This window comes from Oncorhynchus tshawytscha, linkage group LG05 (assembly GCF_018296145.1).
Source record: "Oncorhynchus tshawytscha isolate Ot180627B linkage group LG05, Otsh_v2.0, whole genome shotgun sequence".
Lineage (NCBI taxonomy): Eukaryota > Metazoa > Chordata > Actinopteri > Salmoniformes > Salmonidae > Oncorhynchus > Oncorhynchus tshawytscha.
This window is the reverse complement of record NC_056433.1, coordinates 7,926,141-7,942,404: the sequence shown is the minus strand read 5'-3', so window position 1 is coordinate 7,942,404 and position 16,264 is coordinate 7,926,141. Positions and strand designations below refer to the sequence as shown.

Here is a 16,264-nt window from a genome sequence, read left to right as displayed (position 1 = left end):
AGGCTGATTCCCTGACCTGTCAATGTTTTTAATTAGCTGTTTTATGATTTTGTTATACTCTTGTGAATTCTATGGTTTTTACTAGATTAATTGTAGTTTTTCATGTTGTCTGTCTGTAATTTTTGTAATGACTTGGTGCTGCCTATCTTGGCCAGGACGCTCTTGAAAAAGAGATTTTAAATCCCAATGAGCCCTTCCTGGTTAAATAAATCAATAAAACATTTTCTTTTTTTCAATACCCTTGCCTTCCTGTAGCCTTCCCAGCATGCCATAGCTGTGCTACAAGATCAATTCTCCATGTGGATTCCACCCAGCATTTACCATCTAACCCTCTTCCTTCAGCAGACTGTTCCTGTGGACACCTATTACCACCACATCCCAAGGTAATGTGATGGTCCAGGTGTATGATATCAGGTACCTGGGGAGTTTCTACAGAATACTCAGAACCCCTATAGAGAACAATACTAAACGCCAATCAGGCTCCAGTAAGTGCTCTTCCTAAACAGGCCTTTTACTTACATCCTTAGACGTGCTAGACGCGGTTACAGAAGTCTCTGGAATCACAAAACGTCAATATACATGTGTTATTTTATTCAAATGTAGCAGCGATACATTTTGACAAAAAAAAATATACATTGATTTTTTTTTTTTTCCTTCTCCAGAATTTATTTCCATCACTTCTTTCAAACACAGCATGAAAAAGTAGACACTAGTGACAGAGGGTTTGGTTTTGAGATTAGTGACGAAAATATACAATTTCACAAAAATAGAAACTTGTTCACAGATCTATACAATTGCAGGCAAAAAAAAATAAAATAAAAGTTTAATGAACTGTTTTAAACAAACAGAAATAGATTCACTCTTCCACAAGAAGTATAAAAATAATATAGCCTGGGTACCAACCCTCATCTAGCCTGGGTGCCAACCCTCATCTAGCCTGGGTACCAACCCTCATCTAGCCTGGGTACCAACCCTCATCTAGCCTGGGTACCAACCCTCATCTAGCCTGGGTACCAACCCTCATCTAGCCTGGGTACCATCTAGCCCCCTCATCTAGCCTGGGTGCCAACCCTCATCTAGCCTGGGTACCAACCCTCATCTAGCCTGGGTGCCAACCCTCATCTAGCCTGGGTACCAACCCTCATCTAGTCTGGGTACCAACCCTCATCTAGTCTGGGTGCCAACCCTCATCTAGCCTGGGTGCCAACCCTCATCTAGCCTGGGTGCCAACCCTCATCTAGCCTGGGTACCAACCCTCATCTAGTCTGGGTGCCAACCCTCATCTAGCCTGGGTACCAACCCTCATCTAGTCTGGGTGCCAACCCTCATCTAGCCTGGGTACCAACCCTCATCTAGCCTGGGTACCAACACACATCTAGCCTGGGTACCAACCCTCATCTAGCCTGGGTACCAACACACATCTAGCCTGGGTACCAACACACATCTAGCCTGGGTACCAACACACATCTAGTCTGGGTACCAACACACATCTAGTCTGGGTGCCAACCCTCATCTAGCCTGGGTGCCAACCCTCATCTAGCCTGGGTACCAACACACATCTAGCCTGGGTACCAACACACATCTAGCCTGGGTACCAACACACATCTAGCCTGGGTACCAACACACATCTAGCCTGGGTACCAACACACATCTAGTCTGGGTGCCAACCCTCATCTAGCCTGGGTGCCAACCCTCATCTAGCCTGGGTGCCAACCTCATCTAGCCTGGGTGCCAACCCTCATCTAGCCTGGGTGCCGACCCTCATCTAGCCTGGGTGCCAACCCTCATCTAGCCTGGGTGCCGACCCTCATCTAGCCTGGGTGCCGACCCTCATCTAGCCTGGGTGCCAACCCTCATCTAGCCTGGGTGCCAACCCTCATCTAGCCTGGGTGCCGACCCTCATCTAGCCTGGGTGCCGACCCTCATCTAGCCTGGGTGCCAACCCTCATATCTATAAACCAGCTAGGACTGACTGTCACCAACCATCGGTCTGGCTATAACATCCCTTTACAAAACAACACAGAACCAGCAAGCTATTTGAAGTGAGCGCTAACATTCAAGCTACTAAGCCTCCTATAATGTACACATTGTATCCTATAGATTGGGCAGGCTGATTCGTCTGGAGATACGGTAGTGTGGTCAGCATCAACTAACAGAGAATCAGAGACAGACAGGAGTGTTTCATTCACTAGAGGGTGGCTGGGCTTTTTTGTTTTACTGGCTGGGGTGTCTAGCGTAAACAAACAAATAAAGAAGCAAATGAGGTCCCAGAGACAAATGAGGTCCCAGAGACAGGAGTGTCAATCCCTGGGGTGGCTGGGCTGAGTTTCTGCTGGGCTGGGGACTGGGCTGGGTTTCTGCCGGGCTGGGGACTGGGCTGGGGACTGGGGCAGTGTAAGTCTCCTTACTACTCTACACCTTGTCACAGGCTAGTGTTGATACTGACCACTCATTACATCAAAGCCTAATACTATAATCAACACATAGGCCTGTGAGCCATTCCCAGTTCACACACAGTGAAGAAGTTAGCACCTAGCCTAGCGCTGTGACTTCAGCCTACATACACTGTTGCATATGAATAGGTCTGGGTCTGTGTGGCTCGGCAGCACAGAACACAAAGGAGAAAAGGCTAACAACTGTCTTCTCTCTCTCTCTCTCTCTATCTCTCTCAACCCACTCACACCCCACTGGTCCCCCGTGGGAATCCAAACCACAACCCTGGCGGTGCAAGCGCCACGCTCTACCAACTGAGCTACACGGTACTACCACACAGAGTCAGGGGGAGTAAAATCTCAGGTTGGAATGGGCACCAATCCAGACCATGCAAATGAGTTCATAACATTTACATGACGGCCTTGTCCCACTGACAGGATGCTTGTGATGTACATGGTTTTAATATTCTCTCTATTCTTTCGCTTCTCACTTGGTTACCTAAAACCTTGTAGGCGTACTTAACAGACTTTTGGATAGTGACTATCTGTCAACCTGAACAATCAGACATGCTAATGTGCCCTGCTTTTGTTCTGATCAATGTAAATCACTAATCAAAGCAAAGTCAATCCACAGAGAAAGAGTTAAGGAGAGAGAGAGAGAGCCTGCTCAGAGCAGACCAGACACCCAACCACAAAGCGAGGCAAAGCGAGCCACGGTATCTATACTACTGTCTCCAGACCAGGAGAGAACTAAACCGTTTTATAGGTCCATAGAGCTCAGTTCATTCTGCTGGATAATCCTAAAGTTCCATTGCTCTTAAAAATTCTTCATAAGTTAATAAATAATAGTCTTTCTGTCCGTGACCAATGGGGTCTGTATCTCAGATAAAACAGAAGTACTTCTTCCAGCTGCATTTAGAGAAGGCCTTGCTGCGTCTTTCTGACAACCGCCTCTTCTTCTCCTTCCTGGCCTTGTGTTTGATGGCAGCAAAGATGGCCGCGTCGAACGCCTCTTTTAAGTTCTTCTGCGTCAACGAAGAACACTCCACATAGTCCACCGCTCTGATCTTCTCTGCCATGCTCTGCGCCCGATTGGTCAGCACCGGTTTGACCCGGCAACGGTCCAGGTTGATCAGGACGTTGACGTCCAGCAGGAGGTCGGACTGGGTGCCCACGAGGATGATGGGAGCTGAGGGGTTGCAGGCTCGGATCTCGGGGATCCACTTTTTGGTGACATTGTGGAAGGAGGTGGGGTTGACCACACTGAAGCAGAGCAGGAAGACGTCCGTGTGGGAGTAGGAGAGGGAGCGGAATTCATCACACACCTCCTGGAAATGTCAAGGTAGAGAGAGAGGAGAGAGAGAGGGGTCAGGATAGAGAGAGAGGAGAGAGAGAGAGGGGTCAGGATAGAGGGGGAGAGAGAGAGGGGTCAGGGTAGATAGAGAGAGAGGAGAGAGAGAGAGGGGGGTCAGGGTAGAGAGAGAGGAGAGAGAGAGGGGTCAGGATAGAGAGAGAGGAGAGAGAGGGGGTCAGGGTAGAGAGAGAGGAGAGAGAGAGGGGGTCAGGATAGAGAGAGAGGAGAGAGAGAGGGGTCAGGATAGAGAGAGAGGAGAGAGAGGGGGGTCAGGGTAGAGAGAGAGGAAGAGAGAGAGAGGGGTCAGGATAGAGGGAGAGGAGAGAGAGAGGGGTCAGGATAGAGAGAGAGGAGAGAGAGGGGTCAGGGTAGAGAGAGAGAGAGGAAGAGAGAGAGAGGGGTCAGGATAGCTGATTCAGCACAGTGTGTGAATGTGAATGCTGTCTGGGGGTCTGTACAACAACAATGGACACCGTGTCAGAGAGAGACGATGACACACACGGTATGACATGTAGTGGCCTTTAGAATTTAACACTCCAATCTACTGCTGCTACATTGTAGACGACTGATGGTTTCCTGTCACTAAATCTGTTTGGCACATTTGTGACTGGTTCTACAATGCACACTGTTTCAAACCGTTGTCATTAAAATCGGACCAATGAGATTCAAGAATAACCTATTCATTACGGATGATATAATTTTCTTATATATATATAAAAAAAAAGAGTTTGATGCTTTTACCTGTCCAGCTGTGTCCAATAGTTGTATTCTAACTGGGGCTCCTTCTACTTGGACTTGACCTGTTGAAGAAAACACAAGAATTCAATTATTTTATAAGTTTGTACATAGTTTGCATATTCCATAAATGATTACAATTTACAGTGCAATAATCTAGTAGCCAACGATACATTAAGCTAGTCAATTGTTATAAATGATGCTAATATAAGTGTATAAACTTAGGCTACAACGTTTTTATTTTTTATTTGGGGTAATTGAAAGGTTCTCACCACAAAAGACATCAAAGCCGGTCTGTTTGTATTCCGTGGGGTATCCATTTGTGGTATAACTGACTATCATGCTTGTCTTGCCCACCGCCCCGTCCCCCACCAGCATACAGCTGATAGCCGCTGGCTCCCTCTCCAACCCGGACTCTTGGCTCATCAGTCCGCATGAAGACGGGACGCGGGATTCTTCACAATAATAATCCATTTGAGGTGGCATGTCCAACAACTCAAAGTGAAGAATAGTAACTCCCCGGTGCAGAAATGATCAGTCTTATTTCGATGTGCGATTCTCTAGAACAGTTTTGGTTTCTGTATGATCCTGGACAGCAATGTCTCCTCTATCGTCACTTTGATGGTTTGTGAATGGAGTTGTGATGCGACTTGGTTTTGAGGGAACTTTTCCGCTCAGACAGGTTGTGATTTGCATAGCCCCGCCCCCCTCTAAACGCAGATGAAGGCAAGGTGTGAACTGACACCTAGCTGAGATGAAACAATGACCATCTGACTCCCCAGCCAGCGCATTTGGTTCCTTGGAAATTGTGAGATGGTTGGCAAAGAATATATATTCTTTTTTTTGTGGCTCCCACCCCCATCAAAGTCCCTGATACCGTCTGACAAAGAACGTTGGGTGGTTGGTTGAGTTCTTATATTGCTATTTTGAGATGTGGGCTACTTCACAAATATTTGCTGTGATATTTGTTTTGAAAGAATTAAGGTAATAATACAAAAGATAAGGACATTACAAGAATAAAGTTTACAGGGAAATATATTGTGCAATGAACCAAAAGTACAATAAATGATTTGCAATTGTGTATTTTCACAACTTACTATTGTTATCAATTTAGGTTTTATTTGTTCTAAAAAATGTAATAAAATATTTATTTTTTAAAACCGACAATTTGTATCCCTTTAACTGTCTCTTCTTGAAAAACTTTTGGGAAAAATGATTTCACCTTAAATTCCTGTTGCTAACAACAACAACAAAAAAAACAAGTTTTGGTGACATTGTGGAAGGAGGTGGGGTTGACCGTGTCAAGATGTCCGTGTGGGAGTAGGAGAGGGAGCGGAATTCATCACACACCTCCTGGAAATGTCAAGGTAGAGAGAGAGGAGAGAGAGAGGGGTCAGGATAGAGAGAGAGGAGAGAGAGAGAGGGGTCAGGATAGAGAGAGAGAGAGAGAGAGGGGTCAGGATAGAGAGAGAGAGGAGAGAGAGGGGTCAGGATAGAGAGAGAGAGAGAGAGAGAGGGGTCAGGATAGAGAGAGAGGAGAGAGAGAGGGGGTCAGGATAGAGAGAGAGAGAGAGAGAGAGGGGTCAGGAAAGAGAGAGAGAGAGAGAGAGGGGGTCAGGATAGAGAGAGAGAGAGAGAGAGGGGTCAGGGTAGAGAGAGAGAGAGAGAGAGGGGTCAGGAGAGAGAGAGAGGAGAGAGAGGGGGTCAGGATAGAGAGAGAGAGAGAGAGGGGGGTCAGGATAGAGAGAGAGGAGAGAGAGAGGGGGTCAGGATAGAGAGAGAGAGAGAGAGAGAGGGGTCAGGATAGAGAGAGAGAGAGAGAGAGAGGGGTCAGGATAGAGAGAGAGAGAGAGAGAGAGGGGGTCAGGATAGAGAGAGAGGAGAGAGAGAGGGGGTCAGGATAGAGAGAGAGAGAGAGAGAGGGGTCAGGATAGAGAGAGAGGAGAGAGAGAGGGGTCAGGATAGAGAGAGAGGTAAAACAAGTTTTTGTTTTGTTTTATTTTACTTGATAACAGGCGGTTGAGAAGTCAAAAGAGGGTCATACCAGCAATGCCATATTAGAATGGCAATTTGTATAGCATTTTTTACTCAATTCAACAATATTACAAAAAGTACTTGGGTCGTGAAATGTGTTTTAACCAATTTATGTTGTCTAATATAGTGTGTCAAATTTTTTAAATCATATTTTTAATCCAAATATGTATTAGATAATGAATAAAAATGACATACCCTAGTCTGAGTCTAAGATAATTTTTTGTTGTTATTCATATTAACTGCCTGGTTTGAGCACAGTTCTACAAAATCATTGCTTTTTAGCCTTTTTTTTGTTGCATTTTAACAATTTATTTTCATATTCCTACTCTTCACAGTCTCTAGTTCCACGAATGATGCAATATGAATCCCTCACAAACGGACTTCCTGGCTTTAATCCCATATCTTCGGTGACTGATTTGGAGTTTCTTACAGCCCTCGAAGTGGGTAAAGCGCCACAACATCTAACTGCAGCAACCTAAAATCATACAAATCATGTCAATTGATACAGGAGGGATGGGGGAGTTGACCAATCAAATACAACATCATATTTTCTTCATATCCACTTCAAAATCCATTGTCAAAACATACTCTACCAGCCGGTTGACAATTGGGTTAAAGGGTTATAAAGTGCAATAATGTATTCATTTTTTTTCTTATATGATTTTGCAGCGAATTCAATTTATAATCACCATAAATAGACGGTAGACCTTTTTGAAAATTGGACAAAGTGCGCATCCTCGTGTCAGACATCGGAACTGCAAGTGTCCTGATCACATGATGATATCCGTGGATCACCTGACCCAAAACTGGCCCTCCCTTATTGGGTATTTGTATATTTTCAGGAAGCTTCACCAAATAAGCATGTTTCGATAGTTTTTAAATGGATGAGATTATACAGTTTTCTTTATTTTTGGGTTACTCATCTATTTCTGAAACAGTTTTCACGAGACGCAAAACCGAATCTGTTTTTGTGCAGATTGTAAAATAACTAGCTAGCACAGTCATGCCGTCGTATGATCTGACATTGTATTAGAAGTTAGCCATTAGTTAGGTTTTCTCTGCTTTAGACCACCCTTACATTTTGCAATGTCTTCTATCCTGGATGAATACGAGGACTCGCTGAACAGCAGGCACCCTGTGCAACACAGTAGCCGCCTGTCTGCTGCCAACATCGGCATGACACACTCCGGTACTGGGGCAAGGCTACGGGCCTCTCGATCGGGTTTTGTTTATGATAAGGCTAGTTGGGACCATCATTATGGTTGAATCTGTGCACCGAATTACTTTCATATAGCTAATATAAATCTTTATCGGTATAATGTTTAGCTAGCTTGATACCGATTTGATCATATGGAATCGATTATGTTGGCAACGACGATGATGATGATGATGATGATGATGATGATGATTGACATACGTGATTAATGATTTGTCGTAGGGTTCGTGAATGTGAGACTGGAGGAGGAGAAGCCGATATTCAACAAACAGAGGATTGATTTCTCACCCCCAGAGAAGATCAACCACTTTGCTGTGTGCAACAATCAGCTATGCATGAGTTTAGGGAAGGACACGCTGCTGAGGTAGGGGACTCTTTTTATCTGCAACACCCTCTAGTGATCCAGCGTTATCATGGTCTTGTGAATCTCCCTGTCAGCCATGCCTGTCCATTCCACTCTGTGTAAAACGAGCAGAATGTGTGAAGGGTGCAGTTTGTATCTTGATGTGATCTTCTAAATGATGGGATTAAAGGCTAAATGATGGGATTAATTAAAGGCTAAATTATGGGATTAAAGGCTAAATGATGTATTAAGTGTTGATCATGTCAGTCATTCAGGGTGATTAATGTATAATTGTGGATTGATGTAAGGATGATATTTCATGTCTTTAAATTTATCTTCTGAAATAGCTTTGTGTGTTTTCACATAAGATTGTATACCGTATTGGTATCTAAGATGAGTAAATTTGACTTTATAAAGGAGTTTATTAAGATTTCCTCTGTATGTTGTTCCAGGATTGACCTTGCTAAACCAGACCGGCCCAACCAGGTAGAACTGGGGAGGAAGGAGGACAGCAGAGTACACAAGCTCTTCCTGGACCCCACAGGTGAGAACCAGGGCGCTCTTCCTGGACCCCACAGATGAGAACCAGGGAGCTCTTCCTGGACCCCACAGGTGAGAACCAGGGAGCTCTTCCTGGACCCCACAGGTGAGAACCAGGGAGCTCTTCCTGGACCCCACAGGTGAGAACCAGGGAGCTCTTCCTGGACCCCACAGGTGAGAACCAGGGAGCTCTTCCTGGACCCCACAGGTGAGAACCAGGGCGCTCTTCCTGGACCCCACAGGTGAGAACCAGGGCGCTCTTCCTGGACCCCACAGATGAGAACCAGGGAGCTCTTCCTGGACCCCACAGGTGAGAACCAGGGAGCTCTTTCTGGACCCCACAGGTAAGAACGAGGGAGCTGTTCCTGAACCCCACAGGTGAGAACCTGCACAGTATTCCCAGGCAGTAGCAACAGTGCGACTTTAGATCGTTAGAAAGCATTTGCCAAAAGCCAAAAAATACACCTGAATGGATTTCTGCAAATACTGTATGTAAATATCAAGGGAGTCGTCTTACAGTTGTGAACTTTACTTTCCTATTGATCAAACAACCATGAAAAGGTAGTCTCTCTCTGTCTGTCTGTCTGTCCGTCTGTCCGTCTGTCCGTCTGTCCGTCTGTCCGTCTGTCCGTCCTGCTTATGCACATCAACAAATAATGTTAGCTAAAAATCTAACCAGGAAACAGTAGATAAACCCTCTCAAACCTTTTTGTTGTTGTTGCTTGTAGTTGGCCGTCAAAATTTCACTGATAAAGATGGGTAATCGTAGCCGGCTCGCCCTTCTGCAGCTTGCCTGCTAATGCTTGTCCCACGTTTTGACAACTGAAAGGGATATTGCCTGCCCTCCTATTTGATCAATGCTAAATGCATTTGGTTTACAACTAGGACATATACTAACTTTGGATAACAGTCGTTTTAAGTTCAACATAGCTAGCTAGCGAAGTAATATAAACTCGGCATAAAAAGAAACCTCCTCTCACTGTCAACTGCGTTTATTTTCAGCAAACTTAACATGTGGAAATATTTGTATGAACATAACAAGAATCAACAACTGAGACAAAAGCTGAACAAGTTCCACAGACATTTGACTAACAAATGGAATAATGTGTCCCTGAACAAAAGGGGGGGGGATCAAAATCAAAAGTAAGTCAGTATCTGGAGTGGCCACCAGCTGCATTAAGTACTGCAGTGCATCTCCTCCTCATGGACTGCACCAGATTTGCCAGTTCTTGCTGTGAGATGTTACCCCACTCTTCCACCAAGGCACCTGCAAGTTCCCTGACATTTCTGGGGGGGAATGGCCCTAGCCCTCACCCTCCGATCCAACAGGTCCCAGACGTGCTCATTGGGATTGAGATCCAGGCTCGTTACTGGCCATGGCAGAACACTGACATTCCTGTCTTGCAGGAAATCATGCACAGAACGAGCAGTATGGCTGGTGGCATTGTCAAAGGGTACCACATGAGGGAGGAGGATGTCTTCCCTGTAACGCACAGAGATGAGATTGCCTAGGTTTACTGTCACGTCATAACCTCTTTTTCAACAGACACCTTAACAGACAGGTTTACTGTCACATCGTAATCTCTATTTCAACCTTAACCTCTATCTGTCTGTTATGACGTGACAGTAAACCACTGATATAAGCACCTTTCCAACCAGGAAAGAGGGTTTCATATCTCTGTGTTATTGCTGTTTACCACATAGTGTTACATCTCTCAGTACCAGTTGTAATACTGCTCTCCCCTGGTGATCTGTCAGTACCAGTTGTAATACTGCTCTCCCCTGGTGATCTGTCAGTACCAGTTGTAATACTGCTCTCCCCTGGTGATCTGTCCGTACCAGTTGTAATACTGCTCTCCCCTCTCCTTCCCTGCAGGGTCTCATCTGGTGATCTGTCAGTACCAGTTGTAATACTGCTCTCCCCTGGTGATCTGTCAGTACCAGTTGTAATACTGCTCTCCCTGGTGATCTGTCCGTACCAGTTGTAATACTGCTCTCCCCTGGTGATCTCTCAGTACCAGTTGTAATACTGCTCTCCCCTGGTGATCTGTCAGTACCAGTTGTAATACTGCTCTCCCTCTCCTTCCCTGCAGGGTCTCCCCTGGTGATCTGTCAGTACCAGTTGTAATACTGCTCTCCCCTCTCCTTCCCTGCAGGGTCTCCCCTGGTGATCTGTCCGTACCAGTTGTAATACTGCTCTCCCTGGTGATCTGTCCGTACCAGTTGTAATACTGCTCTCCCTCTCCTTCCCTGCAGGGTCTCATCTGGTGATCTGTCAGTACCAGTTGTAATACTGCTCTCCCCTGGTGATCTGTCCGTACCAGTTGTAATACTGCTCTCCCTCTCCTTCCCTGCAGGGTCTCATCTGGTGATCTGTCCGTACCAGTTGTAATACTGCTCTCCCTGGTGATCTGTCAGTACCAGTTGTAATACTGCTCTCCCTGGTGATCTGTCCGTACCAGTTGTAATACTGCTCTCCCCTGGTGATCTCTCAGTACCAGTTGTAATACTGCTCTCCCCTGGTGATCTGTCCGTACCAGTTGTAATACTGCTCTCCCTGGTGATCTGTCAGTACCAGTTGTAATACTGCTCTCCCCTGGTGATCTGTCAGTACCAGTTGTAATACTGCTCTCCCTGGTGATCTGTCAGTACCAGTTGTAATACTGCTCTCCCTCTCCTTCCCTGCAGGGTCTCTCCTGGTGATCTGTCCGTACCAGTTGTAATACTGCTCTCCCCTCTCCTTCCCTGCAGGGTCTCCCCTGGTGATCTGTCAGTACCAGTTGTAATACTGCTCTCCCCTCTCCTTCCCTGCAGGGTCTCCCCTGGTGATCTGTCCGTACCAGTTGTAATACTGCTCTCCCTCTCCTTCCCTGCAGGGTCTCCCTGGTGATCTGTCAGTACCAGTTGTAATACTGCTCTCCCTGGTGATCTGTCCGTACCAGTTGTAATACTGCTCTCCCCTCTCCTTCCCTGCAGGGTCTCATCTGGTGATCTGTCAGTACCAGTTGTAATACTGCTCTCCCTGGTGATCTGTCAGTACCAGTTGTAATACTGCTCTCCCTGGTGATCTGTCCGTACCAGTTGTAATACTGCTCTCCCTGGTGATCTGTCAGTACCAGTTGTAATACTGCTCTCCCTGGTGATCTGTCCGTACCAGTTGTAATACTGCTCTCCCTGGTGATCTGTCAGTACCAGTTGTAATACTGCTCTCCCCTGGTGATCTGTCCGTACCAGTTGTAATACTGCTCTCCCTGGTGATCTGTCAGTACCAGTTGTAATACTGCTCTCCCTGGTGATCTGTCAGTACCAGTTGTAATACTGCTCTCCCTGGTGATCTGTCAGTACCAGTTGTAATACTGCTCTCCCCTCTCCTTCCCTGCAGGGTCTCCCTGGTGATCTGTCCGTACCAGTTGTAATACTGCTCTCCCCTCTCCTTCCCTGCAGGGTCTCCCTGGTGATCTGTCAGTACCAGTTGTAATACTGCTCTCCCCTCTCCTTCCCTGCAGGGTCTCCCCTGGTGATCTGTCCGTACCAGTTGTAATACTGCTCTCCCTGGTGATCTGTCCGTACCAGTTGTAATACTGCTCTCCCCTCTCCTTCCCTGCAGGGTCTCATCTGGTGATCTGTCAGTACCAGTTGTAATACTGCTCTCCCTGGTGATCTGTCCGTACCAGTTGTAATACTGCTCTCCCCTCTCCTTCCCTGCAGGGTCTCATCTGGTGATCTGTCAGTACCAGTTGTAATACTGCTCTCCCCTGGTGATCTGTCAGTACCAGTTGTAATACTGCTCTCCCTGGTGATCTGTCCGTACCAGTTGTAATACTGCTCTCCCTGGTGATCTGTCAGTACCAGTTGTAATACTGCTCTCCCTGGTGATCTGTCCGTACCAGTTGTAATACTGCTCTCCCCTGGTGATCTGTCAGTACCAGTTGTAATACTGCTCTCCCTGGTGATCTGTCAGTACCAGTTGTAATACTGCTCTCCCCTGGTGATCTGTCAGTACCAGTTGTAATACTGCTCTCCCCAGTTCCTTCCCTGCAGGGTCTCCCTGGTGATCTGTCCGTACCAGTTGTAATACTGCTCTCCCCTCTCCTTCCCTGCAGGGTCTCCCTGGTGATCTGTCAGTACCAGTTGTAATACTGCTCTCCCTCTCCTTCCCTGCAGGGTCTCCCTGGTGATCTGTCCGTACCAGTTGTAATACTGCTCTCCCCTCTCCTTCCCTGCAGGGTCTCCCTGGTGATCTGTCAGTACCAGTTGTAATACTGCTCTCCCTGGTGATCTGTCTGTCGTACCAGTTGTAATACTGCTCTCCCTCTCCTTCCCTGCAGGGTCTCATCTGGTGATCTGTCAGTACCAGTTGTAATACTGCTCTCCCCTGGTGATCTGTCAGTACCAGTTGTAATACTGCTCTCCCTGGTGATCTGTCCGTACCAGTTGTAATACTGCTCTCCCCTGGTGATCTGTCAGTACCAGTTGTAATACTGCTCTCCCCTGGTGATCTGTCCGTACCAGTTGTAATACTGCTCTCCCCTGGTGATCTGTCAGTACCAGTTGTAATACTGCTCTCCCCTGGTGATCTGTCCGTACCAGTTGTAATACTGCTCTCCCTGGTGATCTGTCAGTACCAGTTGTAATACTGCTCTCCCTGGTGATCTGTCAGTACCAGTTGTAATACTGCTCTCCCCTGGTGATCTGTCAGTACCAGTTGTAATACTGCTCTCCCTCTCCTTCCCTGCAGGGTCTCCCTGGTGATCTGTCCGTACCAGTTGTAATACTGCTCTCCCTCTCCTTCCCTGCAGGGTCTCCCTGGTGATCTGTCAGTACCAGTTGTAATACTGCTCTCCCTCTCCTTCCCTGCAGGGTCTCCCTGGTGATCTGTCCGTACCAGTTGTAATACTGCTCTCCCTCTCCTTCCCTGCAGGGTCTCCCTGGTGATCTGTCAGTACCAGTTGTAATACTGCTCTCCCTCTCCTTCCCTGCAGGGTCTCCCCTGGTGATCTGTCAGTACCAGTTGTAATACTGCTCTCCCTCTCCTTCCCTGCAGGGTCTCCCCTGGTGATCTGTCAGTACCAGTTGTAATACTGCTCTCCCCTCTCCTTCCCTGCAGGGTCTCATCTGGTGATCTGTCAGTACCAGTTGTAATACTGCTCTCCCCTCTCCTTCCCTGCAGGGTCTCCCTGGTGATCTGTCAGTACCAGTTGTAATACTGCTCTCCCCTCTCCTTCCCTGCAGGGTCTCCCTGGTGATCTGTCTGTACCAGTTGTAATACTGCTCTCCCCTCTCCTTCCCTGCAGGGTCTCCCCTGGTGATCTGTCCGTACCAGTTGTAATACTGCTCTCCCCTGGTGATCTGTCCGTACCAGTTGTAATACTGCTCTCCCTGGTGATCTGTCCGTACCAGTTGTAATACTGCTCTCCCCTCTCCTTCCCTGCAGGGTCTCCCTGGTGATCTGTCCGTACCAGTTGTAATACTGCTCTCCCTGGTGATCTCTCAGTACCAGTTGTAATACTGCTCTCCCCTGGTGATCTGTCCGTACCAGTTGTAATACTGCTCTCCCTGGTGATCTCTCAGTACCAGTTGTAATACTGCTCTCCCCTGGTGATCTTCAGTACCAGTTGTAATACTGCTCTCCCTGGTGATCTGTCAGTACCAGTTGTAATACTGCTCTCCCTGGTGATCTCTCAGTACCAGTTGTAATACTGCTCTCCCTGGTGATCTGTCTGTACCAGTTGTAATACTGCTCTCCCCTCTCCTTCCCTGCAGGGTCTCCCTGGTGATCTGTCCGTACCAGTTGTAATACTGCTCTCCCTCTCCTTCCCTGCAGGGTCTCATCTGGTGATCTGTCAGTACCAGTTGTAATACTGCTCTCCCCTCTCCTTCCCTGCAGGGTCTCATCTGGTGATCTGTCAGTACCAGTTGTAATACTGCTCTCCCTCTCCTTCCCTGCAGGGTCTCATCTGGTGATCTGTCAGTACCAGTTGTAATACTGCTCTCCCCTCTCCTTCCCTGCAGGGTCTCCCCTGGTGATCTGTCAGTACCAGTTGTAATACTGCTCTCCCCTCTCCTTCCCTGCAGGGTCTCCCCTGGTGATCTGTCAGTACCAGTTGTAATACTGCTCTCCCTCTCCTTCCCTGCAGGGTCTCCCCTGGTGATCTGTCAGTACCAGTTGTAATACTGCTCTCCCCTCTCCTTCCCTGCAGGGTCTCATCTGGTGATCTGTCCGTACCAGTTGTAATACTGCTCTCCCCTGGTGATCTGTCTGTACCAGTTGTAATACTGCTCTCCCCTCTCCTTCCCTGCAGGGTCTCCCTGGTGATCTGTCCGTACCAGTTGTAATACTGCTCTCCCCTCTCCTTCCCTGCAGGGTCTCATCTGGTGATCTGTCCGTACCAGTTGTAATACTGCTCTCCCCTCTCCTTCCCTGCAGGGTCTCCCTGGTGATCTGTCAGTACCAGTTGTAATACTGCTCTCCCCTCTCCTTCCCTGCAGGGTCTCCCTGGTGATCTGTCCGTACCAGTTGTAATACTGCTCTCCCCTCTCCTTCCCTGCAGGGTCTCATCTGGTGATCTGTCAGTACCAGTTGTAATACTGCTCTCCCTGGTGATCTGTCCGTGCCAGTTGGCTCTCCCCTGGTGATCTGTCAGTACCAGTTGTAATACTGCTCTCCCCTCTCCTTCCCTGCAGGGTCTCATCTGGTGATCTGTCCACCAGTTGTAATACTGCTCTCCCTCTCCTGGTGATCTGTCAGTACCAGTTGTAATACTGCTCTCCCCTGGTGATCTGTCTGTACCAGTTGTAATACTGCTCTCCCTCTCCTTCCCTGCAGGGTCTCCCTGGTGATCTGTCCGTACCAGTTGTAATACTGCTCTCCCCTCTCCTTCCCTGCAGGGTCTCCCCTGGTGATCTGTCCGTACCAGTTGTAATACTGCTCTCCCTCTCCTTCCCTGCAGGGTCTCCCCTGGTGATCTGTCCGTACCAGTTGTAATACTGCTCTCCCCTCTCCTTCCCTGCAGGGTCTCATCTGGTGATCTGTCCGTACCAGTTGTAACACTGCTCTCCCCTGGTGATCTGTCAGTACCAGTTGTAATACTGCTCTCCCCTCTCCTTCCCTGCAGGGTCTCCCCTGGTGATCTGTCAGTACCAGTTGTAATACTGATCTCCCCTCTCCTTCCCTGCAGGGTCTCATCTGGTGATCTGTCCGTACCAGTTGTAATACTGCTCTCCCCTCTCCTTCCCTGCAGGGTCTCATCTGGTGATCTGTCCGTACCAGTTGTAATACTGCTCTCCCCTCTCCTTCCCTGCAGGGTCTCATCTGGTGATCTGTCCGTACCAGTTGTAATACTGCTCTCCCCTCTCCTTCCCTGCAGGGTCTCCCTGGTGATCTGTCCGTACCAGTTGTAATACTGCTCTCCCCTCTCCTTCCCTGCAGGGTCTCCCTGGTGATCTGTCCGTACCAGTTGTAATACTGCTCTCCCTGGTGATCTGTCCGTACCAGTTGTAATACTGCTCTCCCTCTCCTTCCCTGCAGGGTCTCATCTGGTGATCTGTCCGTACCAGTTGTAATACTGCTCTCCCCTCTCCTTCCCTGCAGGGTCTCATCTGGTGATCTG

General features: G+C 47.8%; 2 protein-coding genes across 3 annotated transcripts in view; one reads left to right on the top strand and one right to left on the bottom strand.

Moving 5' to 3' along the window:
* Positions 1–1,058: 1,058 nt before the first annotated feature.
* Positions 1,059–5,159, bottom strand: LOC112249877 (rho-related GTP-binding protein RhoV). The gene is made up of 3 exons (XM_042321413.1): positions 4,794–5,159; positions 4,528–4,586; positions 1,059–3,760 (listed from the first exon to the last, which is right to left on the bottom strand). Exons 1-3 carry the CDS (start codon positions 5,005–5,007, stop codon positions 3,314–3,316), a joined length of 720 nt encoding a protein of 239 aa, XP_042177347.1. The 5' UTR covers positions 5,008–5,159; the 3' UTR covers positions 1,059–3,313.
* Positions 5,160–7,358: 2,199 nt separating this feature from the next.
* The window catches only part of LOC112249876 (vacuolar protein sorting-associated protein 18 homolog), a 29,571-nt gene continuing 20,665 nt past the window's right edge, over positions 7,359–16,264 (top strand). Inside the window, exons 1-3 of one of the 2 annotated variants that reach the window (XM_042321411.1) lie at positions 7,359–7,744; positions 7,994–8,135; positions 8,567–8,658. In XM_042321411.1, coding sequence (XP_042177345.1) covers positions 7,642–7,744; positions 7,994–8,135; positions 8,567–8,658 — 337 coding nt within the window. In that variant the 5' untranslated portion in view covers positions 7,359–7,641. Of the gene's footprint in view, positions 7,745–7,993; positions 8,136–8,566; positions 8,659–8,687; positions 8,965–16,264 lie in introns of those variants that run through there. The other variant, XM_042321412.1, reaches the window with a different exon arrangement.

Coding starts and splice junctions, on each gene's coding strand:
- LOC112249877 (XM_042321413.1), bottom strand. CDS start 5,007: ATGCCACCTCAAATGGATTATTATTGTGAAGAATCCCGCGTCCCGTCT. Junction 4,587..4,793: donor CGGCTTTGATGTCTTTTGTG/GTGAGAACCTTT, acceptor TTTCTTCAACAG/GTCAAGTCCAAGTAGAAGGA. Junction 3,761..4,527: donor TATTGGACACAGCTGGACAG/GTAAAAGCATCA, acceptor TGACATTTCCAG/GAGGTGTGTGATGAATTCCG.